This window comes from Phaseolus vulgaris, chromosome 6 (genome assembly GCF_051622355.1).
Source record: "Phaseolus vulgaris cultivar YP4 chromosome 6, ASM5162235v1, whole genome shotgun sequence".
In the NCBI taxonomy this organism is placed as follows: domain Eukaryota; kingdom Viridiplantae; phylum Streptophyta; class Magnoliopsida; order Fabales; family Fabaceae; genus Phaseolus; species Phaseolus vulgaris.
Window position 1 is genome coordinate 14,376,995 of NC_143503.1, and position 25,873 is coordinate 14,402,867.

The 25,873-nt window shown below is 36.9% G+C and overlaps 1 protein-coding gene across 1 annotated transcript; it reads left to right on the plus strand.

The window, feature by feature from the left end:
• The first annotated feature begins 10,971 nt into the window (after window positions 1–10,971).
• LOC137830964 (uncharacterized) lies at window positions 10,972–15,872 on the plus strand. The gene is made up of 2 exons (XM_068638403.2): window positions 10,972–11,125; window positions 13,795–15,872. Exon 2 carries the CDS (start codon window positions 13,817–13,819, stop codon window positions 15,755–15,757), a length of 1,941 nt encoding a protein of 646 aa, XP_068494504.2. The 5' UTR covers window positions 10,972–11,125; window positions 13,795–13,816; the 3' UTR covers window positions 15,758–15,872.
• The last annotated feature ends 10,001 nt before the right edge of the window (window positions 15,873–25,873 follow it).

Consider the following 25,873-nt stretch of genomic DNA (forward strand, 5'->3'; position numbering starts at 1 on the left):
CGCAGTGCGCTTACTGGGATAACATATGGGTCAAGTTGCCTTCTTGGGTCTTAACAAAGTATAATAGCAAACATCTTTGATGAATAGTTTTTCATTGGGAAACCTCATTAAAAAACGTTGGTAAGGGAAAAAGAGTGTCCCCTTAATCATTTCACATTGTTCATAAATGAAATAATGTATTAACTGAAATTAAATTTGAGGTTGGCCCCATTCCACGTTCGGGGTATAGCTCCACTCTCCAGACTCTCGAGCCTGTATGCTCTGTTTCCGAGTGCCTCTACTACGCGGAATGGGCCGGTCCACTTGGGAGACAACTTGTTCTCCAACTGGTAGGGGTGAACCTTTCGCATCACTAGGTCGGCAACTTGGAACTGCCGAGGTCTTAGCTTGGACCTTTGTTTCTGCTCCACCCTTCTCTTTAGGGCTTCAACTTTGATGCGTGCTTGCTTTCGCACCTCATCAAGTAAATCTAAGTTCACCTTTCTCCCTTCATTAGACTCCTCTATCACGAAGTTCTGGAATCGTGACGAGCTCTCCTGAATCTCCACAGGGATCATAGCGTCTGACCCATATAGCAAACTGAAAGGCGTTTCCTTCGTGGTGGATTGTGGAGTGGTGTGGTATGCCCACAAAATTCGAGGTACCTCATCAATCCATGTCCCCTTACCCTTCTCCAACCTTCTCTTCGGGCCTCTAAGCAAGACTCTGTTGGCGGACTCAACTTGTCTGTTTGTCTGAGGGTGCTCTACGGAGGCGAACACTTGCTTGATGTCGAGCTTTGTGCACAACTTGCGAATTGGGTGTCGTTGTTAGACACTAGGTGTTTTGGAATCCCAAAACGACAGACAATGTTCTTCCACATGAAGTGCTGGACCCTGTGGGTAGTTATATGTGCCACTGGTTCAACTTCTACCCACTTGGTAAAGTATTCAATGGCCACCACCACTAGGTATTTCATCTGTTGAATCGCTAGTGGGAAGGGGCCTAAGATGCTTATTCCCCATGTGTGGAAAGGCTAGGGGATATGTATGGACCGCAACTTCTCCGATGCCAATCAGCATGCTTCTGACATTGATCTCATCGCTATGCGTACTTCATGCATTCTTCCCTCATGGTCGGCGAATAATACCCCACCCAGCCTTCAGGGAGAAAGCTCGTCTCCCGACATGACCCCCACAAATGCCTTCATGGAGCTCTGCCATGATGCGTGTACACTGATCCCCACTTACATAGGTGAGGATAGGATGTGTGTAGCCATGTCTAAACAGTTTTCCATCTACCAGGGTATACCCGTCTAAGTTCTTCTTAACTACTTTAGCCTCCACGGGCTCTACTGGGAGCATCCCATCAACAAGGTAACGCCTATACGGTGTCATCCAGGTTTCGCCTACGTCAACCTGACAGGTGTCCAACAATTTCTCTCCCGACAAGCCATAGGCGCTCACCTTGGGCACCTTCAGCATTTCTTGCGTTAATGATCGGTGCCCTTTTTTTCCACCCTCCAAAGTCTCCACTTGTTGGACTTCTCCAGCACAACCTGCGGCAGTTCTGGGTGACTTCAGGGTTTCTTGAATGACTGATCTCTAGCGACCTCCCTTACCTGAGCTAGCGAGCTTGGCCAACAGGTCTGCTCGTGCATTTTGTTCCCTTGGGACATGCACTAATTCAAACGTAGGGAAGATCTCCTTCAAGAGCATGACATACTTCAAGTACGAGGACATATGTGGATCCTTGGTCTTGTACTCACTTGTTACCTGCCCACTCACTAATAGCGAGTCGCTTTTCACCAACAAACTTCGAGCACCCAACTCCTTGGCCAACAACATCCCAGCTACTAGAGCCTCACACTCAGCCTGGTTGTTATTAACCTTGAAAGCAAATCTGAGGGCCTATTCGATCAACAATCGATTTGGTTCTTCCAGGATTATACGAGTCTCACTACCCTGCTGGTTAAAAGAGCCTACGGAGAGAACCCATTGGAAATCCCAACCATCTACCTGAGGGGCTTCTGAGGAGAGCTCCTCCACAAAGTCAGCATAAACTTGGCTCTTGATAGGTCCTCTAGGTTCATACTGCACATCAAACTCAGACAACTCGACTACCCAACGTACCATCTGACCTGCTACGTCAGGTGTCCGGAGGACCTTTCGTATGGGAAGGTCGGTCATGAAAACCACTGTGAAGCTCTGGAAATAGTGACGAAGTCGTCGAGATGCAAATACGACTGATAGGGCTGCTTTCTCGATGGCCTGGTAGCGCACCTCGCGCCCCTTGCAACACCTTACTCACGAAGTATATCGACTTCTGAACCTGCTCTTGTTCTTGTACCAGGACCAATCTGATCACTCGATCTATCACCGTGAAGTAGAGGCAGAGGAGAGTACCTAGTAACGGCTTGCAAAGAACAGGCGGGTAGGCCAAGTACTCCTTCAGCTTGAGAAACGCCTCCTCACACTCGCCAGTCCATACGAAGCGGTTATTCTTTTTTAGACACTAGAAATAAGGATACCCCTTATCTCCTCCTGGTGACAAGAATCGAGACAGGGCAGCCATCTGCCTAGTCAACTGTTGTACCTCTTTTATAGTGGCAGGGCTTCTCATCCTTATGATCGTTGCGCACTTATCGGGGTTTGCTTATATTCCCAGCTCGGTGAGCAAGAACCCTAAGAATTTCCCTACCTCTACCCCGAATACACATTTTTAGAGATTCAATTTCAAGTCATACTTAGCTATTGTGGCAAATAGCTCCTTCAAATCAGCAACATGTTGATCTCTCTCGGGCGAGGTGACGACCATGTCGTCCACGTACTCCTGCACATTTCGCCCTATCATAGGGGCGAGGTGATGTGAGTTGAATCAAGCATAAACACTTTAGGAACACAATAAGGGGGCTTAAGGACTGTTCAATGGAGGACATTGCCTTCCAAATGAAGAGCCAAACTCATAAGAATCATGAGTGTCATATCCTTATACACAAATATAGGGCGGAAATGGATAGGAAAGCAAGATCAACACATGAACACAAGTAGAAACGCCGATTAAAAACAGCAACTCACACATATGAACCGATTGAAAGGAGAATTAAGTGCTGAAAATAAAAGGAAACACAAAAGAAGCAAGAACAATCGGTGGAAAATGAAGAACAACACAAAAGGAACAAAAACAACCAATTGGAATTGCTAAAACATGATTCTAAATGGAAATGGAGTTGGAAGGAAGAAGGAACTTAATTGGATGAAGACTTGAAGAAGATGGACACACCACTTGGAGATGATGATCCAAGATGAGTGCTAGTTGTCGTCACTTGAAGCCCTCCAAAGCTCACAAGATAAGACTTAGTGAAGGAGATCAAATCTCTCACAATTCTCTCTCAATTTGAGTAGAGTTTCCTTTCTTCAATTTCTAAATTCTGAATTTACAAGAGCATGGCCTCTCTATTTATAGTAGAAGAGGGCTGAATATGAAAAGGCACAACTCAAAAACTAGACTATTCAAAATTGGAGCCAAAACAAGTCACACGAGAAGTGTGACTTGCTTTCCTAGTTTGACTCCTCCTAAAACTATATCTACACCTACTGTTTTATGTCACATGGAAGGTGTGACTTTTTTTTGTACATTAGCACCCCTTATTTAATATCTACACCTTCCCTTAAAATTCTACTAAAGACTACACAAAAGTATTTACACAAAGAGACATCCAATGATGCTCATTTCTTAAAGCCTTGGCCTTGCTCCTCATGGGTTGGGCTTGGGCTTCTTGGCTTGGCCTTCTCGGGCTTGGGCCTCATCTTTTGAAAAGACTAATAAGAAGAACTTAAGATGTTTTGGCCCTTGTCCATTCCTCTTATTAATGAGGTCTTTATTTGCTTGTTGAGATGACCCTTCAAGTGTAGCATCCTTGGTCATCTTCATGTATTTTCGATTCTCATCACGAGGATCCTATCCATCAACCTCTAGTAGGTCGCTCTAGCGTTCTTCTGCCCAAAGGGCATGACCTTGTAACAGTAACTGGAAAGCTCGGTCATGAACGCAGTCTTACTCTCGTCGCGAGGGTGCATACAAATCTGATTGTACCCCGAGAATGCGTCCAAGAAACTGAGAAGTCGACAACCCGAGGCGTTGTCCACTAAGGTGTCGATGCTGGGCAGCGGATACAAATCCTTAGGGTTGTCCTTCTTCAGGCCGGTGAAGTCAACACACATCCTTCACTTCCCGTTGGCTTTCTTGACCAACACAACGTTTGCTAGCCACTCAGGGTACTGGATCTCCATTTTGTGGCCCGCACTGAGTAGCTTCTAAGTCTCTTCCCGAATAACCAAACATCTCTCATCGTTAAACTTCCTTCTCCTTTGAATTACGAGCCTGACCTTCGTGTCCATTGTGAGCCGGTGGCATAAGAAATTGTCAAGCATATCAGAGGCAGACCACGCGAAAGCGTTTAAGTGCTTGGCTATTACCTCGGCGATCTGATGCTACAGCTCTTGGCCTAGTGATGTTCCGAGCGTGAACTTCTTTCCCACAATTTCTTTTTCCTGAACCTCACCTACAGGCTCAGGTCGCCTTTTGCTGGCGATCTCTACACGAGTGATTCCCTCAGGCTCTTGTGGCTCGTTGAGGCCACCGCGCCTAACCTGTTTAAGGCAGGTCTACCCAAAAGTATGTTATAAGATGAGTTAACAACTAAGTACCTAATACTGGTAGTACAAGATGAGGTGCCATCTGAAAATGTCGTTTTTAACTCCACATGACCCCTTGCTTCAACCTGGTCTTCAGCGAAACCAAATAGGCAACAGTCGTAAAAGCTGGTTGGGTGACAACTGTAGTTTGTTGAAGGTCTCCCAGAACATCACGTCGACCGAGTTGCCCTGGTCAATGAGGACTCTGTGAACTCTTCTTCCCACTGTCACGATCGAGATCACCACTGGATCGTTCTCATGTGGGACTACATCTCTCAAATCATCCTTGGTGAAGTAGAGGTCAGGCTTGGTCGGCTGATCAGGCTCTCGTACCTCCATCGTCATCACCTCCCTCGCGTATCTCTTACACTAAGAGGCGGTACAACCTCCTCCCAAAAATCCTCCCGAGATTGTATTAATTTCTCCATGGACAATGATGTGAGTTGATCAAGAGATGATTCATGAATAAACACTTTCAAGAATTAGGATCAAGATTCACTAACAATTCAAGAACACAAATCAAGAACCCATAACCAAATTGAAACCCATTAAAGAAGATGAACCGAAGAGAACTATGAAACAAACCACTTTAAAACCAAATGGAAACCTATGAACTGATTGAAACTTCAATTGGAAGCACATGAACCGATTAGAACAACAAGCAAACAATTGCAACCAATCAAAAACAAGAAACAAACAAGTTCTACCGAATAAAAATTAAGAGCAACAACAAGACATGTTTTAGAGTTTTGATATGACATGGAAATGGAAGAAAAAGATGAAAGGAGAAACTTATGTGGTTGTAGACTTGGGAATGGTCGCGCCACTTGAAGGGTGAATTGGCTTCAAGATGAGTGAATAATGTCGTCACTTGAGAGTTCCCAAAACCCACAAGATAAGACTAGGAAAAGGAGAACAAGTCTCACAAAAACCCACTCAATTTTGAGGAGAGTAACCTTTCTTTCAAATTCAATCTAATGTTTTTTTACAATAGCCAATCACCTCTTTATATAGTGTAGAGGGTCGGTCATCTAAAAGGCAAAAGGAAATGAAAAGGCATGGGAAGGCAAAGGCATATGAAAATGCCACCCAACAAGTTACATTCTCCATGGAAAATGTGACTTTTGGTACTACTCTTCATAAGTCCTATACTTTTATTCATACTTCCTTTTTTATGTTCTATTTTAAAGATATTACAAAAAAGATATTAATTGGGCTAGGGCCTCTTTTTGAGAAGACTAATAAGAAGAACTTCAAATGCTTTGGGCCTTGTCCATTTCTTCTATTGATGAAGTCTTTATTTGCTTGTTTTGATGACCCTTCAAGTATAGCATCCTTGGTCATCTTCATGTATTTTTGGGTCACATCAGACAGGCACCTTGTGCCTCTGGTCCGCTGATTGCAGATCATCCTTCAATGGGTCTTGGTTCCCTTCTAGGTATTCCTTCAAGAAACCATCCTTCACCAACCCTGCTAGCTGGTAGCCGAGAGCTATGCAGTGCTCCACATCATGGTCGTAGGCTTTGTGGAAATCACACCAGATCTCCTTGCGTGGCCCCAAATTCCTATAAGACTTTGGGGGGAACCTTAATTGGTCTGCCATGCCTGGCATAACCAGTAGTTCCTTATAAGACATTTTGAACTTCGGTCGAAAAGCCAAATCGTCATTCACCCTCGACCTAGTTTGACTCTTTCTTGGCGCATAAGGTGCTCACAGAGTGTCTGACCTCTTCCCGGTCGCAGCCTCATGCACTCTCATTGGTTGGGTTTGACCGCTCTCTGGGTTTGGCCTACCCTGTGTACGAGCCCTCGTGCTTAACTGTCACAGCTTCCTCCGCGGTGATGTGGGCAACAGCTTGTCGCCTGATCTCCCCAAAAGTCCTTGCCCGGTTTCTGATAAGTGAATCTCTGAATGGCCCTGACATGATCTCCTGCCCAAAAGCATGGACCATCAAAGCCTCGTCCTGAGTTTGGAGTTTTACTACAAACGCCCCAAACCTGTTCAAGAAGTCCTTCAAAGGTTCTCCCTGGTGTTCTTTCACCCCGTAGAGGTCGAAAGGGATAGGCAGTCGAGCTCGGTTGACTATGAACTGTTCCTTGAAGAAAATAGAAAATTGATCAAAAGAAGTAATGTGGACGCTTGGGAGGCCGACGAACCACTACAGCACTGTGCTTGTGAATGTGCCCATGAACAACTTACAGTGCATGTCGTCTGTCCCCCCCGAGATCATCATTTGAGCGTTGAACGCTGTGAGATGGGCCTTTGGGTCTTCTATTCCTGTGAAGACAATCTTGGGCATTATGAAGTTAGTCGGCATGACAACGTCCATGATCGCCTGTGAGAAAGGCATGGGGCGAGTCCTTTCTTGTGTCGTTGGGCTCCGTTCTCCCATGTAGCGCTCTCCTAGCCGTTGTAGGTCTCTGCGCAACTCCTCATTAGCTTTGCATAGTTCCTCGTTGCTTGCTAATGCATCTAGCTCCACTATGAACTGGTTTTGCCTAAGCACCTGTTCAGCTCGAACCTCCACCATGAGCCTGTCCTGGTCAGCCTTGGATGCCGCCACCGTCTCTTGTAGGGCGTTAATCGTCTCCATGAGCTGTTGTAGGGTGGGATTATCGTTTCCTTTTGGTCCTGTCGAACCTTGCTTCGTATTCCTCATTTCATTAAAAAGCTTTAACACAACTGTGGGTGGGACCTAGTTTTATCGGGCCCTAAGGTGGGCGCCAAATGTTATCGTCGGTTGACCTGGTCGCCGATCTACTTCAATCCCAAGTTCTGGCTCCGACTATCTCTGGTGGTATCCCTTCTTCCCTTTGGAATGTTGAGCGACTTTGTTGAGATAGAGGGGGCCCTACCTGTTGATTGCACTCCGCCGATCAAGTCAGTACATAGCTTATAGAAATAAGAAGTAACTAGTTTCAGTCTTAGAAACAACCTACCTTTACCTGGGATCTCAAGTCCCTTTTATAGCCTACCTCTTGTAGCAGCTTTCTATCATGAGAGTCTTATCTCAACTGAAAGCCTATGCATTAGAAAGATATTTTGTTTAGGGCACGCTCTCTTAGAGCCGTAGCTGAACAAAATATTTCCTTTACTAGAGTACATCAAATCTTAACAGAATAACCACTAGGGTACCAACTCATGTACCAACATCAGGGGTCCAATCTATTTCACGTAGGCACCTTCGGCGAGGCACTTCGTACCATGCATGCGACCTACTCATTATGCCCTAGCACACATGGGCTTAGGCTTATAGAGAATGTTTTACTTGTACTAGACCCAATGCACTAAACGCATCCCTAGGCCCATTAACACTCTTCGCTGACCGACCAGATCTTACATGAAGGATTACATTAAGTATATGAATGGGAGTCAATACACACATACATGGAGCCCACACATGTGGCCCATCAACTCGACCCGACGATCGAGTTGACCTGTTTAACGCAGACACTGATGTTTGACCACCAAGCACTGAGCTCTACACGCTCTGGTCCAATACAATAGTAAATGTTCAATCTAAATAAAACTACTACTAATATTTACATACTTGTTTACCTTTTATATTCCTATGTCAAATACAAACCAATGCATTCTTAATGCTATGAAATATTTTTCAAAATCTGTTGATTTACTAAACTTCTATTATTTTTAATTTTTTTATTTGAGTTATAATGGGCAAAGGTTTTATACACACAATCTTTAAAAAATAAAAAGATGTAATTTTTCCATAAAGTTTAGCACACATGGGAGAATGTCCATATCAAAATACACAATATCCTTTTAGGCTAAGTACTAAAAAACATCTCTAGGCTATCCCCTTGAACTCTCCTAGAGTTTAAGCTTGAGTTCTCAAGGTCTTTCCAAGCAAAGTACCAAAAGTCTCTCCAAGCTACACATTGTTTGATTAAAAGATTCACACTTAAAAGAGTGGATATGAAACTATGCTCTCCTTGCTTCTAAAGAAAAGTTTACAACAATGAAGGATTACAATGTAAATCTCTCTTTGTCTATGTCGTTTGGAAGATAACTACAATTTAACCACTTCAAGGCTTTCAAGACTTTTGTCAAGCTCATGAAGCTGGGTTATGTCTTAGAACCTTAATCTATTTAGCATGGTAATGCTTCCTTATATAGGCATTCAAAAAGGATCATTGTAGGTTGCGTACTTCAGAGCATTATGTGTCAAGACTATTTCAATGGTTCATGTTTTTTTGTTAATATTCTCAGCTATGTTGTATGATGGGATGTGCAAACCATTCACTTTTTTTAGTTGAATTTTCTTTGTGTTCTTGCTGGTTGACCTCGATTGGACTGGACGGAGAGCTCCGCTTCTGATCTGTCTCCTTTTTCTGCTTTGGAACGTGGCTTCGTTGGGATAGATGGGACTCTACCTGTTGATCACACTCTGATGATTAAGTCAGTGAGAGCATTCAAAATAAGTAATAAGTTTCAGTCTAAATATCTAGAAATAGCGTACCTTTACCGGCGGTCTCAAACCCCTTTTATAGTTATCCCTTTAATAACTTTCACTCACGAGAATATAATCTCAATATATAACAAAAAATATTCTGCCTACGGGCACCTTTACTCACGGTGCTAACAATAGAAGAGAATCCCGAGCACCTTTATTCACGAGTGCTCGCTACTTCTTTAACAACTTTATTAACATATATATTCAACTAACAACTTTATATTAACATATATATTTAACGAACGACTTTATATTAGCATATGACTAAACTTAATATTTTCTGTACTTTAATTATTCTTTACCGAGCTTACCATTAAAACTGGATCAAACTCATGACCCGCCTTTTGATCCAAAATCAAGTTGACCATGCCTAAATGTTAGGACCGAGGTCCCGAACATTCCAGTCCAATACACTTTGTATCACTAACAATACCAAAATGAACTTTCACACATTGATGAATTATACTTTCTGTTAGAATTTTTCTTGAAAAGAGTTCACAGCCAACTTGTAGAGACTAGATGGTGTGACATTGTAAAGATGCAATGATACTTAATATTTAATATGTGCTTATTGAGTAGTGAAGATCGTCTCGTGCTTCAAGCTTTTAAGACTTCGTCTATTCTTGTTTGATAGCGTTTAGCATAACATGCGTCTACTTTTCCTACATATGTATATTCTTAAAAAATGTCTAGTACTTTCATTCTTCTAGAGATTGTTCAAATATAATTATTTCAAAAAAATACTTCATGCTTTAATATTTTTGTCTTGTAGAAGTGACATCACTTGATAAGATCTTTTATTAGAGCAAAGTGTTGGCTCACTGCTTGATCATATCTTTACTTATATTTGGCAATCTTCACTTTAAAACTTTTCTTACATTTTGTCAATTGAATATATTTTGTCAACAACTTGTGTTTTATCTAATGTAATTTTATATTAATGTTTAATATCTATTTATACTATATGTTATAATCAAAATTTAGGTGTTAAAAGTAAGACCTGTGAAATTAAAACTTACATTTCACGAAGACTTAAATGAGACTTGAGTCATAGAGAGGAACCAAACTTCAACACGACATCAAGTGCAAGCCAAATATCTAGTGTGATTTTGGCCATAAGGAAGAGGGTGGAGTGCCCTTATTAGAGGGAAAAAAGTTCACCCTTGAGAACTTTTGGAATAAAGCACGTGTTGCACAAATAAATCAAGAATCTCGATTAAAATAATCCAAGTTTAACATTACATTAGTGCAAAAAATGAATTAACTTATTTGGTTACTTGAATTTGGAAAATTTTAAGAATTACAATTTGATTTTAACAGTTATGGGTGAACTATTTAATTATAAGACATAAATTAATATCACTTGTATATTAAATTATATAATTAGTTTTTATTCTTGTATAATAAATAATATGCAAGATAATTATAATTTTCAATTTAGTCGAATTATCAACCTTAACGATGTGCTCACAAACTTAAATTAAGTCAAATTTGATGTCAAAATAAACTTAAGTTAAATTCATGTTAAACTGAAATAAATTAAATTCGACTTATCTTTAATCTTACATACAATGACTTCTTTATAATTGATAATATAAATGTTCTGGAATGGCTTTGTTTAAAACTTAAGCTTTAAAAATAATAAGAGAAAACATGTTTAAGAAAATAAAAGAAAAATTTAAAAGTAAATAAAATTTTATTATAATAATTATTTAATATTTAAGAGAGAGAAGATAGACACTTTTTTTTAATAGAAGAAAGGAAAAAGCAAGTGAACCTCACTACTATATATGCTTCGTTATTAGGATATGGACAATTTTTCATTTCTCTTTTCGCAAAATTTCGGATCTCTTCACTTTCATTGAATCAAAACCCTAATTCCCCCAATTTCACTTTTCAACATCGAAAAACCTATCTCTCTCCTTCTGGCTCTAAGTTCCCAACGGTTTTCCCGTTCTACAGTTCGATCCTCAGGTGCTTTCTTCTTCTCCTTCTTCTTCCACTGTTTCTCAATTCTCTCCAAAGTTTGTTCGCTTTTAATCTCAAACATAATTATAAATTTTTTGCGTATTAAACTCTATTATCTGGTTTCAGTTGTTTAGGTTTTAGGTTTTATTTTTCTTTTGTTTTCGCAATTTTGGAATTTCGCGATTTGCATTCCGCATTCGGTGGCTGTTCGGATTTTTGGAATCGGAATTGTGGGGACGTGTTTGGATTTGGTCTAGGTTTGGTTTTGTTGTTGATGGATCTTTGGTCGGGATTTGCTGTGGATTTTGGTTTGTGTTGCTGATTTTGATTGTTCTGTATCGGGCGAATGTTGAGACTGACGAACAATAATGGCTCTAAGTAGAAGCATTGGATATGCTGTAGTTGATAATATGAATTTTTTCAGATTTTTCTGGGCTATATGGATGTGCTTGTTCTAATACGAGTATGTTGGTGGTTGAGTTTCTATGCAGCTGATTTTATGTGTTGCTGTATCAGATAATGCTATCTTTGTTGCAGGCATGTTACATTTTTAGGTGTCTCCCTTTCATTAGTATAGTACTGAAACTACTGTATTAATTAATTGCATATAGTTGCTTAAGTTGACTGTAATGATCTTTGCTTAAGTTGGAATATTTCTTCGTTTTTTAATTCTGGATGTAATTTACCGCAGTAGGAGTGTGCAATGCTTTTTTTTGCACAGATTGACTTGTTTTATCCTCCTAGTAAAAAGGATTGGAAGGTTACTAATAAGAATTAGTAAGAGTGGATGTATGATTTAATTTAGTCTATCCAAATTTACATGGGGGCGTGATAAAATAGAATATTAATAAAATAATTATAATTCTGATTTTTTTTTGTTTAAGTTACCTTGGGGAGGTCCACTAAAGACATGTAGTCCTATTCTGATTGCTAGTTTCCTCATTTCTATCATAACATTCTGTACAAAGAATGGGAATATTGAGTTATGGTAGGACTAAGACTAACTGAAATGGCGCTGTGTTTTCTAAGGCCAAGCTGCAATGAATGTTGTTATTTATTGAACTTGACAAGTATGCTATATTTGTACCTTTGTTTGGTGACCGGTATTGTATATCTTTTATGGGGGTGGAATGTTAAGTATATGGGAATAACCTGTTGGAAACTTGATTCACTGCACTTAGGTTTCAAAATAAGGGGAGAAATGTTTTGGTGGATCTTTGTTATGGATTCTTTATGTTCTGTTGAAAATTTCGATATTATTGTACCTGTACCTGATTGAAGTGCTGTAACTGTATCTGTGTGGAAAGTTATTTATTTTTTAGGAAATCTTTTATAGTCAGGGTGAATGGAAGGGTATGTAGGGGATCGTGGTCTTAAGTGGACAAGGGAATTGGGCTGACTGGGGTAACTGACTGCTAGCTTGACCATGGGGTAAAATTGGAGGGAAATTCTGTTGTAAGCTATGGAGAAATATTAAGCAAGAATTAGTAGTGTCTGAGGAATGTCCTATGTTACTGTTTATTTTGAGTTCATGGCCTCTTGAATGTCCTATGTTACTGTATATTTTGAGTTCAGCTGAGTCATGTTTTGTTAGATTATGCGATTCCTGAACTATGTCAGTTTCCATCCTTTCTATACTTGATTAAACAAATTATTGTAATATCCCCTGAGTTTTTGAATCACACTCTCCCCCGTTTTTTTTATCCTTGCCTCCCTTGTAAGGGGTGTAATTGTAATGTTTCTTAAAAAAATTAAGGGGTGCATGTGTAATGTAAAAGGGGGTGTCAGTGTAATGTTTAAAAACAAAGGGGAGGTTTGTGTAGGATTTTAAAAAAGTTGGAGTGTAAGTGTAATTTAAAAAAAACTTCATGGGGTGTCACTGTTATTTACACAACAAATTATCTACTTTGTTTGGTGTAAGGGGTACAAAGTGTGGGGAGATCCTTGTATTGTTTCGTTAATTTTAAAATTTTAATTGTTTTATTTTTTCCTGATTAAAGCACTGTAGTTGCATCTGTATTCTATTTGTGTAGTAATCACTATTAGATTCCATTATTTCAATACTTCATTAAAACAAATTATTGACTCTTGCTTTGCATCCTTCATTTTTTAAGTGGCAGCAATGCAATTTTCATGCTTTGTACTGTGCTTCTGTAGAGAACATTACTTTTTGTCATCAAATAGATTTTGCATTGCATGAATCCTTTAATTCCCATTAAAATTTACAGAGATAGTCTGGATGAAGTTATTCCAGAGAAGGAAACTGCTGAGCAATGCGACAAGAACAAGAACATTTGAAAATCAATGTCTGAACTCAATCTGTGCATGTAACAGAATATTCAGGGGACAGAAAAGAAGTTTCTTTTGAAGGAAACTTCTTTTAAGGATAGATATAATCCATTTGGTTTTGTAGAATTATATTTTTTTTATTGGTTACTCTCCCTCCCTTTTTCCCTCTCTAGTTTGTTATAGTTTAAACTGGGGCCTTTTGTCATCCTGTAATCCCTAAGCACTTGATTGTTTGCAAACAGATCCATACCCATGATGGTATTGATGTTAACAGACTGTTATCTAGTAGATGTTTTTTATTTTGTTGATCCCTATATTATTTCGGTAGTAATTTGTTAGTTCACCAGAAAATAATTTAATCTGATTATTTCGCTTTTATGTTTCAGGGACATATTTTCTACTAAAGAGATGTCTCCTTCCAAATCTAAGTCTAAAGAAAAAAAGGCAGGCAAAGAAGCTCAGAAGTCCGCTGCCAAGTCTTCAGGATCTGCTAATGCAGTAGCTGGTGTTCCAGCTAGTGCATACAACCCTATATTAGGAACATTCCATACTTTGGAGATGCAACCAGCATCTACTTCCCAAGTACAATTGAATGGTCGTTTTAGGAATATAGATGAGACAGATGAACCTCCCGCTGGCTCAGTGGTAGCTGGTGTGGAGTATGATTCTGTTTCTAACAATGGTAGTTGGTCTGGTGAGTCAGAGGACCATAAAGAGAAATCTTCTAATCCTCCTGCTCGACTGGAGGCAGTACCGGGAGCTGATAATGACAAACGAGAGAAAATTCGCCAGAAGAATGAAAGGAAACATCAACGACAGAAGGAAAGGCGGGCACAAGAGTTGCATGATCGTAGCAGTGGATATATTATGTCGAGGAAACTTGAGGCACTTGCTCAACAGCTAGTGGCAATGGGGTTTTCTCACGAGCGTGCAACAGTAGCATTGATACTGAATGAAGGAAGGGTGGAGGAATCAGTAGCATGGCTGTTCGAAGGTGGTGAAGAAGCAGATAATCATAAAGATGCAAATATAGCTGGGAGTAATTTGAAAATTGATATATCAGAGGAACTTGCTCGGATTGCAGACCTAGAAATCAAGTATAGTTTCTCAAAACAGGAGGTTGAAAGAGCTGTTGTTGCTTGTGAGGGTGATCTTGATAAGGCTGCAGAGTCTTTGAGAGAATTGAAGCTGGAACGACCATCTGGCTCACCAAAGCCAGATGAAATTGGTGATCCTCCTTCATTTGGCAGTAAGCAGTCAGGAGTTCTGATTCAGAATGCTAGGCCACAGACTAAACCCATTCTTTCTCCAAATCAACTCAAAAAAGATGAAAAGGATTTTAACTATACCAAGCAAGCAGTTACTGGAGGGTCTGTGGAATCCAGCAACAGACCTGTGCAGCCTCTTAAGAGAATCCAACCCAAGTCTGATTGGGCAAAGTCTCAACAAGCTTCTATACCAGCTGACAAGAGGTGGCCAAGTGCAGGATCTAATCCTTCGGTTTCTTACTCGTTGGCATCACCATTGCAAGTGTCACCAACACCTGCTAAGACAGAGGCTTCTTATATGGCTATTGGAGGTGATTATAAGAACCTTCAACCTGGTCCAGCTAGGGAGTCAGTAATTGTGATGCAGCGGCCTCAAACTGTTAATACAAAGCAGATTCCAGCTGCCAGCTTGAGTTCTTCTCCTCCTGGAATAGCTGCCAGTTGGTATCCAGCTAACAGTGTAGAAGTCATGAGGTCCAATGGCTTTATGTCTCACCCTCCTAGCTCTAAAAGCCTCAGTTCAAACTATTTCAGTTCTAATCCAATGTATCACCAACTCCAGGGTCAGCCTCCTCAACAGTTTGTGGCTGGCAACAGCAGTTCAGTTGATCTGCAACAAACCAACCGAGGAAATAGCCCATGGAATAGAACAATGGCTGTGTCTCCAACGCTGGCTGCTGCTTCTTCTCTTGGACTCTTTTCTGGGCTAGGATCTGCAGCAACTTCAGGGTCAACTTCTCCAGTAGACTGGAGCACTGGTGGATCAATGCAATTTGATTATACCAACATAGACTGGTCCTTGGATAGAGGCTTATCTCCACCGAGGTCTAATGCATTGTTGCTAGGGCTTTCACCTTTTACAAAGAGTAGTGCTCTATACAGCTCAAATGCTTCTGGTGTGGTTCCTCAGCCAGCAATTAGATCGTTACCCTCTAATGGTAGCATTGTTCCCTTGCCTGGATTGCAAGATGGTGGAGTATCTTCTGCTGAAACATCAGGTTCTCGGGAATGGAGTTCTCCATTTGAAGGAAAAGATCTTTTTAGTTTACCGAGACAGTTTGTTTCTTCTCCCTCTCTGTAGAGTGGAGGGGAGAAATCAAATGAATAAAAAAAAGACCAAAAAATGTGTGGATTTGATGTTTGTTCTTATGATGCTATAGTTGATATGATATTGGTGGTAAGATTTCTGTGAAAAACAGGCGTCTAATTTCACATGCACTGTACACTTCCACGTCGCATGCACAATTCACTTCCATACCCTAAACTTTTCACCGTCCAACCCAGATGAATTATACAAACCCGAATATTTTAGTGTTATGGTGCAGCCTCGAGAACACTGTATAAACTGGGTAGAGCCGACGAATGTCTGATAGCGTCTCAAATATTCCATTACTCTGCTCCCAGTCCTCCTCACAGTTTTGTGGCAGTGGTACATTTTTTAAAATGTTTAATTATTAAATTTATCACTTAATTATTATTATTGTGAATTTTATCACCTTTTTTTTTCATTTACAAATCAACTTTTTATTTTTCATTTATTTAATGGATCTCTTATCCCAAAACGGATCAGTAAATTAAGTGGAAATGGATTTTTTTATGGTAAAATTCTGAAAGACATTTAACTGGTAAAATAGTTTAATAAAATGTGTATTTAAGTTTTTTAGAGTCAAGGGCTATTCTTTTATATATTGAGTTTGGTTTGAAATTTGATCCAAGTCACGTTACAGATTGGAATAAAATCTCTTAAAATTTGGTGGAATCAAGGAGTGATATTTGTATAATTTGGTGTTTTTTTTCAATAAATTTTAATCAATATGTTTTAATAGAGGGTTGTAGAGTGTGTATTTTATTTTAATATGGTAGAACTACATATACGATACTGTAGCATTCAATTTGAATGCCAGATTGGCAAACACGCACATTCATCGCAAAACGAAAAGGACCTTTTAAAATTCTTAATTTTTAATTAAATATAATCTGAAATGTGTTAAAAAAACTTGAAAATTATACATTTCAAAAAGTACAATTATAAAGTATTATGAAATCTTTTAGGCAAATGATTCCTCACTCTACCCTCCACCTCCATGGGGTGACGAAAAAACGATTTTACCCGTAATTAAAAAAATAAATAAATCTATTCAGTATCCTCTTCATCTTCTTCCTTTATCAGCCACAACACCCCCTTCATCTTCTTTACTCAACCGCATCACCCTTCTCTTTAGGGGCACCTCTCTTCTCTTATGTCGTTTGTTTTTGTGTTGCAACCCTTTGTCTTCTTAATTTTTTTCATCTCACAACCACACTCTTTTTTAGAATCACATCTTGTATCCTCACTTCATTTTTTTCTGAGAGCACTCCATGTGAGAAAAAAAAAGAAACAAGAAAGAAGAAACAAAAGAAGAAAATGAATGGTGAATACGAAGAGTATTGTAAAAATATATTTCAAAGTTACAGAGAGACATCCTATCACTATATATATATATATAGAGAACATTTAACCTTCTGTAAACCAAGGAGCGTTTAATACTAGAACACAAATCGTCTAATACTAGAACACATAGACCATCATACGATGTTAGAACACAAAGATCATCAAACACTATAACACAAAGATCATGTAACGCTAAAACACAAAGACCGTCTAACACTAGAACATAGACCGTCTAACGCTAAAACACAGAGATCGTCTAGTGTTAGAATATATGGACCGTCTAATGTTATAACATATATCATGTAACACCCTATCATCCCATGTCCTCTTCAATATTATGTCCACCACTAGGAGAGGTGAGCATGGGATGATAGGGATAATGTCCCAAAGCCCCAAAGATGAGTATAGGAAGATGTCCAACTATTGCGAAATTAAACAATGTAGTTCAAGTGTTAGTTTCAGGCTCACTCCTTCTATAAGCTTTTTTATTTTGTAATGGAGATTTAAGATTGTGAAGTGAGACATAGACACTGCAAAAGGCATAAAGCCCCTTGTATTTCAGATTATGCAATTCAGAATGAATTGTATAATTTGGAATACAAATTTTGTATTTCGGACTATACAATCTAAAATAAATAAAAAATCACAAATATTAATTTTTGTATGTTGTAATGTTGTAATCCAGAAAGTCTCTACATTCTACATTTTGGAATTAAAGCAACGTCAAAAAAAGGTAGTTTTAGTATTTTAAAAAGTATTGGATACAGGAAAAAGTTCACAATCATCCACAGACTAGGGAACACAATAGCATTATCACTAACTACCTGCACTACATTTTCCTCACCAACAAATTCTACCACATCATCCAACATTTTAAATCCCTTTTCTGCAATTTTTGAGATGTTAGAGGTATCTAATGAATAGAGAAACACATTTCTTTTAGGAATATTCACCAAAAAATTACAAATTGAACGTTTTTTCTTGTTTGTCCATCTATAAGAGATAATTGTACAACCTGTTCTCTTCCATTCATCTCTATACTCTTGAAGTTGTATATCAATTTTTTCAACTGCTTGTTTTAGAAGCTTCAATCTGATATCATGATATAATTAAGGTTTATAGCCAACGCCTTATCTACCAATCATGTCACACATTTTTTCAAAATCTGAATTTCTACTAACATTGAACGAGATGACACTTGTGTAGAAAATTCAACAATTTGAGCTTCAAATTTTTCTTTACACCTCTCTTGTATATTTGATTTAGAGTAGCTGGAACACCACCAATAGATTTACTTTTAAATATCTTGCTAGTGCTAGCACTTTGTTCACTCTCTTCCCCACCGTCAATTTGTTCAAGGCTATTCAACCTTATTTTCTTCATTGACGCATCTTTAGCTTCTAAGACAACTTTCAACATCAAAACTTTGATGGTACTGATACACAAGGTTCAAAGTCATATCTAGTTACAGCGAGATGATGTTTTTTGAATATGAAAATGCCTCCATTAAATGTCTTTGAGCCGTAACTACATTTCACTTTTTTCATTCCCTGAAACATTAGTTCCATGCTTCCATCGAATATCTATTCTATTTCTTGCATAATTTTTACGTCTAGATGGTAGTGAAAATGTTGAAGTTGTACCACCATTACCAGGATTTAAACCACTTCCAAACATCTTACAATTTTTTTGTAGTTCTAAAACATCAAATCAATAAAAAATAATTTAATCCCAACCTCAATCTTATTTCATTCACACTCTCACTACAAGAAAATCATGAAATAGAAACCAATTTTTAGAGACAATAAATAATTAGTTGCTATAGTGACTAAATTAAAGACCATTTTAGAGACTATATTTTTTTTGGTTTCTAAATTAGTTTCTATTATTGTTAAATGATTTCTAAATTGGTATCTAATTAGCAACCAAGATTTTTGCTACCAAATTTAGAAACTAAATAATTGGTAGTTAAAACCTTGGTAGCTAATTAGATACCAATTTAGAAACCATTTAACATTAATAGAAACTAATTTAGAAACCAATTTTTTTTGTAGTTTCTAAAATGGTCTCTAATTTAGTTACTATATCAACTAATTATTTTTTGTATCTAAAATTGGTTTCTATTTCATGTTTTTCTTGTAGTGTCTAAATAAAAAAATCCCCAAACCCAAGCTAAAAATAACCCTAAACCCAATCAACTTAAAAATTCCCAACCCAATTTAAAAATAACTCCCAACCCTAAATCTAACATTCCCCCTAATTAACCCATGAAACCCACTTCACAACCTACCTGAAAATGAAGAAGACACGCGACGACGAGGCACGACAATGCAAGGTGCGGCGACAACAATGCGATATGAGGAGCAACGAGCGACGGGACCTAAGGAGTGATGACGACGAGCACATTAACAATGATAAACATGAACAAGGTATGAAACAAACCCTAAATCCTAACGTTAATCGAAACAAACATCTCTGTGTCGTTTTAGACTTTTTTAAGAACTCGTTGACTTGACCTCAAACTCACGAGTTAGCACCAAGTTTAGGGAGTTTGTCCGAATCTACACCGAGTGTGCCAAAAACAAGTTCACTCACGGGTTCACTCACCAGGCACCAGCAACCTCGTAATCTCAAATAGGTTCAAGGGTGAATATGTCAACTTTTGAAGTTTTAGACACATTTTTCCATCAAAATATTTTTTTTTTGTATATAAAAATTAACATGTACAAAATAAAATTAAAATTGAAAAAACCTACAAAATTAGTTTAACTATAAAAAAATCCATTATTTTGTTATCTTTGGAGTGTGATTGATCTAATTAGTAAAAATGTTAATACACTAAGAAACCATTGTTCACCTTTTGATTACTCCCACAAAACAAGTTCAATTATCAATAACATTAGTTTCATTTAGGGTATCAGATTTTACACAAATGTTGATTTAGTTTCTACTTTGAATCTAGTTTGTTCATATCTGAAGTAAATTTTTCTCCTGTCATTTGAAAAAAACTCAACTACTCACAAATCTCAATATTTATCTATGAAATGATACAACTACAAATGTCTACAAGGTCTCTACATATTTCTTTCGCAATCCTTAGTTATCCAAACTATTTACCTCAATTTGTTTCGGTGACGACTTTGAACTTAATATTCAATCTCTTGCATCATAAATTTTATTAATGAAGATGAGTTGGAACTGTTGAAGGTGTGATGTGATTCCAATAGCCACATAGAACAAGATTCTTGACACTTTGAGGAATCACCTTGAGCTGGAAAATATAGAGGCACTTTCTTAGAAGTTGGATCATGGTTCTAAGTCAAGAACTCACCAATAACAAGTACCAAATCCCAAACTCATTTGGTTGAACCAAATATTGTCAAATTGAATCAACAAAGGAATTATAAAAAGAGAAGACCGAACAGAAATTAGGCAAGAACACATAAGAACCGAACATAAAAGGAATTGAAAACAAAAACAGAACACATGTGCTGGAAAATGGAATAGCCGAACCAAAACATGCTCAAGAACACAAGACAACAAGAGTAATTAAAAGAGAAGAAAGGAAGGAGAAGAGAATGCTCATGAAGATGGAAGATAGGTTGGATGATCACGCCACTAGAAGTATGGATGCTCCTAGATGAGTGTGGAAGCCGCCACTTGAGGAAACCATGGTCCTTCAAGATAAGACTAGAGTAGAAGCTCAAAAGCTCTCCAAATGCTCACTCCAATTTTGAGTATAGTTTCTTTAGATGAATTCAAATCTGAAAAATACAAGGAGAGCACCTCTATTTATAGCCTAAGGTGCTGAAAAATAGGTGGGAAATTTCAAATAAAACTCATTTGAAATTCCCACCAAAAACAAGTCACATGGGAGGTGTGACCTTTTTCTACTATGACACCTCCTAAAAACTACACCTACACCACTCTCCTAAGTCACATGGACAATGTGACTTTATTTTACATTTTCACACACCTTTATTTAATAACCACACCTCCTAAAACTATACAAGAGTATTTCAAAGCTTGGCCTTGCCCCTCATGGGATGGACTTGGGCTCTTTGGGCTTTGGCCTTCTTGGGCTTGGGCTTGGGCTTTGGGCTTGGGCCTCATTTTTATTTTATGTCTTCTTTTAATTTTGAGAAGACTAGAAGGAAGAACTTCAAATGTGAGGGTGGATGTCCTCTTCCTCCATTAATAAAAGCCTCATTTATTTGATTCTCATCATACTCCTCGAGTTGGAGAGAATTCGTCCACGAATTCTGAATCCCTGCATATAACAAAGTTAGTTTAGTTTTACAATTAAAAGTGGAAGAAAAATGTAAACATGACTTATCTTTTGTAAACAATGGGATTTCAGAAAAGGAGGTTCTATAAATCGACCAAGTTGGAAAAATTTGTTTGGGAATGATGATATCTTTTGGGAAAAGGCATCTTAAATGGTGAAAACCATTAGGAGGTATGAAATCATCCCTAACACTTTTTAACCAAGATGGTGTTGAAATAGAAACCTTGGGTAATGAAAAAGATAAGGAAGGAAAACACCTTGGAGGTGAAAGGAGAAGACTCATGTCAACTTGTTCTTCTTTGTCTTTTTCATTTTGACTTGTGGGAAGTGGGTGAGTTAGGTCTTGTGTTACCTTGTTTATCTTTAAGATTTGCTTTTGTGGACAATGAAGAGCTATGTGCCCAAAACCTAAACATTTAAAACATTTGATATTTGAAGTTTTGGTAGGTGACTTAGGAGTAGAAAGGTTTGTAGTAGAAACTTTGTTTGGAAACATGGTTTGTTTGGAAAAATTGGAAGGACAATTTTGAGTAGACATTTTGTTGGCATCCTTCCTAGAAGAGTTGTAGAAATTATAATCATGAGTATTTTTGAAAGTTGTTTTCAAAAGATAGGATTCTACCTTGATGGCTTGGCGAAACACTTTCTTTAAAGAAGAGTACTCATTTAATTCTACAATTTCTCTAATATCTCTTCTCAAACCACGTACAAACCATTTTAGCTTTGACTCTTCATTAGCATGCATATTCCTTTTAGTCAAAGTTGTTTCAAAATCTTTAATGTATTCTTCTACCATCCTATGTCCTTGAGGAAGCCTTTGGAACTTCAACAAGTGTTCCTTCCTAGAAGGAGGAACAAACCTCGCGCGCATACACTCTTTCAAAGCATTCCAAGAAACCACGGGAGGTTTCTTGCGATATATAATGTCCATTACAATTTTATGCCACCATTCTTTGGCATAGCCCAAAAAGGATAAAGAAACTAATCTAAGTTTTTGGTCATCTTGGACCTTATACACATGAAAATAATGGTCAACCTTAGTCTCCCATTCTAAATACACATTAGGATCACTATCACCATTAAAACTAGGGACTTTTTTACAAGCAATGTTGAACACTTGGTGATATCTTTGGTCACGGTTATAGCTCTCTTCATGAGAATGATGGTGATGCCTCCTTCTTCTATGTTCTTCTTCACCAAGGACTGAAGCTTTGGAAGGAGAATGTTGTTTGTAAGATGCACCACTTGAATAGCCAGCCATTTTGCAAATAAAAAAAAAACAACAAACACACAAAAACAGCAAACAAGTTAAGAAACAAAATTAGCAAAAACAGTGAGCTTGGCAATGAAATTGCCAAAGTGAATGGAGGCAGAAAAAAGAGGTCACTCTCAAAGAAATAATGTTCTTGCACCAATCTGATCTTGAGGCCTTGGAATCCTCAAATGAAATATGTCAAAGCAAGCACACCAATCTTAAGAGCAAACCACCACAAAACCAAAGAAACAATAAAGACAAACAAGAAAAGGTATAAGCAAGGAAAGGTAATTGCAAAAGGAATACTATATGTAAGACAAACTCAAAGAGTAAGAATGAAAGACAATCAAGAAAATAAAGAACTCAATGAGAAAAGTAGGCACACAAAAGAATACTTAAGGAAAAGCACTAGAGTAGATGAAGAAAACAAAAAATTAGCTACTGGAAATTTTTTTTTTTTTTTTAAAATGCAAACTGTGCTTGATATTCACTGATTTAACTGGAATGATGTAGAGCGAACTGGATTATGAAATTTAAACCACAGAAACTTCAATGTCTCAACTCAATAATGGCACTGGAACGAAGTAAAAACAGTAAGCCAATTGAGAGAAATAAATTTTTAAAAATCGCTACCAGATTACCGTATTCTTTTCGGCAGAATTGTACACTTTTTTTATTTTATTTATCATTTTTTGTGTACTTTGAATTTTTGAATGATTCTTTTTTCTACTCTTTTCTAACACTTTGAATATCACAAATCCAGAATTAGGAGGCCCAAGCCCAAAGCCCAAGCCCAAGCCCAAGAAGGCCAAAGCCCAAAGATGAATTAGCTTCTCTCTTAATGGGTTGTCGAACTTTGTTTGATGAAAATAGAAGGGTGATTCACTTGCAGGAGATTCTCTAACGTTTAAGTTAGTAAGAACTTAAAGATATACGAGTATTTAAGTAATTTGATGAATTTGAGTAAGTGTTTACTAGAGAATAAAATTATATTTATAGACTTTTTGGTCTATAGAAATATCCAATAAGACAGTTACCAAAGATTGGGCAGAAATCAATTTTCAAATATATTTGAATTTATAGATAATTTGGTCGAATTATCTATAGTAAGTATTATATTTTTAATATATTTTTAGTACGATATCCAATGAAAAAGTGTCATTAAACATGTTTGAAATAAGTTAGACCAATGATTTGTTTTATATATCAACAAATATGGCTAAATATCCTTCGAAGGCTAGATAGTAAAAACATAATAATCCAAAGCAACTAGGTTGAGAACCACTTGATCCATTGGAGGACTTCCCATCTATTAAGCACTCATAAGATTAACTCTCATTAGATATTGCATCACCAAATAAACTCATTAATAAGGTTCATAATCACCAAGTAGAAGAACACTTTGTATTCCTATCCACACTTAGGAACCATAATGTAGTTTGGCTCAAAATCGCTATAAAATAGTTGGATAATTAAATTTACTAGCATGCACGTGTCTTGCCTATATAACTAGGATTACATGCATACTAATGTTATTAAATAACAAGCACACATAATTGCTATTACAACTACAACATTTATTATATTTTTTGCACGTTGAGCGAGAGTAATATAAGAATTTAGTGAATTTTGGACGATATCAACGATTTAATTCATTAAAGAGAGAATGAAATTTCGTGTAGCAAAACAATAGTTTTTCAAATGAAGTGAAATTAAAATCCAAAGAAAAAAGAAATGATAAGTTTTTAAGGTTACCTAATAAACCAATAGTTTACACAATTTAATTCGATAAAATTGAGGTTTACATTCTCTAAAATGCAATACACAGTTTTAAGAAAATCATAGGAAAAAAAATGTGTAACTGAAGTTATAATGAAAAAGAAAGTTACCTTATATATTTGAGTAAATTTGAAGAAAATATTTATACAGTAAATAAAGAGAAGTTCTTCAAATAAAATGAAACAAATGACTAAAGAGAAAAAAAAATCAAATTACCTAATAAAATAAGAACTAAGATATTTTGATAATTTAAAATTAAAATGAGTATGAGATAAGGAAGAGGACACTCTCATATCAAATTTAAAACATTAGATATTACATACATTCAATGAATGTGAGAATTTCTCTTCAAAATCAAGATAACTTTAAATAATCTCGAGGATGTGTTTATTTATCATCTCTAATTAGATCATTGTATTCCAGACTTTACATTAATTTTTTTTTCTTTTATATTACAATCTAAAAATGGTCATATGTTAAATATAATTAAATATTCTCATTTATTATTTTATCAATATCATATATTTGAATTTAATGTTTTACTTTAATATATATTATTTTCGTACTATGATTTCTCATTTAGTTGCAGTAAATAGTAAATAATTAATTTTTAAGTTTTTCTTTTAATCATTAAACTCAGAATAAACTTTTTTTTATACGATACTTAAATTTAAGATTAAAATAAATTACAGAAGATATTTGTTAATTTCTTTTCCAATTCCTTTTTAAATTTATATAAACCTAACCGAAAACACACAATTGTGCAGAATATGATAAACATATTATCTCATAAGTCTTACACAAGATCGCTCATTCCAACCTACTTTTGACAAGTCAAATTTAGAACAGACCAAAACACACCACATACCAATCCGCATTCCATAGTTTCTTCCTACATTCCCCGTAAATGTAGAAAAGGTCAATTGTCCATTAGGTTCGACACATTTTTAATTATACAATTCAAAAATATATCTCCATAGTACAATCCAATAATTAATTAAATTGTACAATTTAAAAATAATTTTTAGATTATATAATTCAAAAATACATTCAAAATATCTGCAATCCAAAACTGTATTTCAATTATAAATGTATATTTTCAAATAAAAATAAATAAATTATATAATTCATAGTATGTTTTTAGATTATATAACTCAAAACTCTGATCCCATAAACAATTTAAATTTTTTTAATAAACTTTTAGATTGTATAATCCAAAATTCTAATCTCATAAATAATTTAGATTTTCAAATATTTCATGGTGAAGAAAGAGAAAACCATCATTAATATATATATATATATATATATATATATATATATATAAACAGTCCAATTCTTGATAGAAAGAAATAATTCATTAACCATTTATAACCTTTTGATAAATATTTGTGCATTTATATCGTAGGCAGTCTTCCCACCAAGCTAAGTATTCCAACTTGATAGC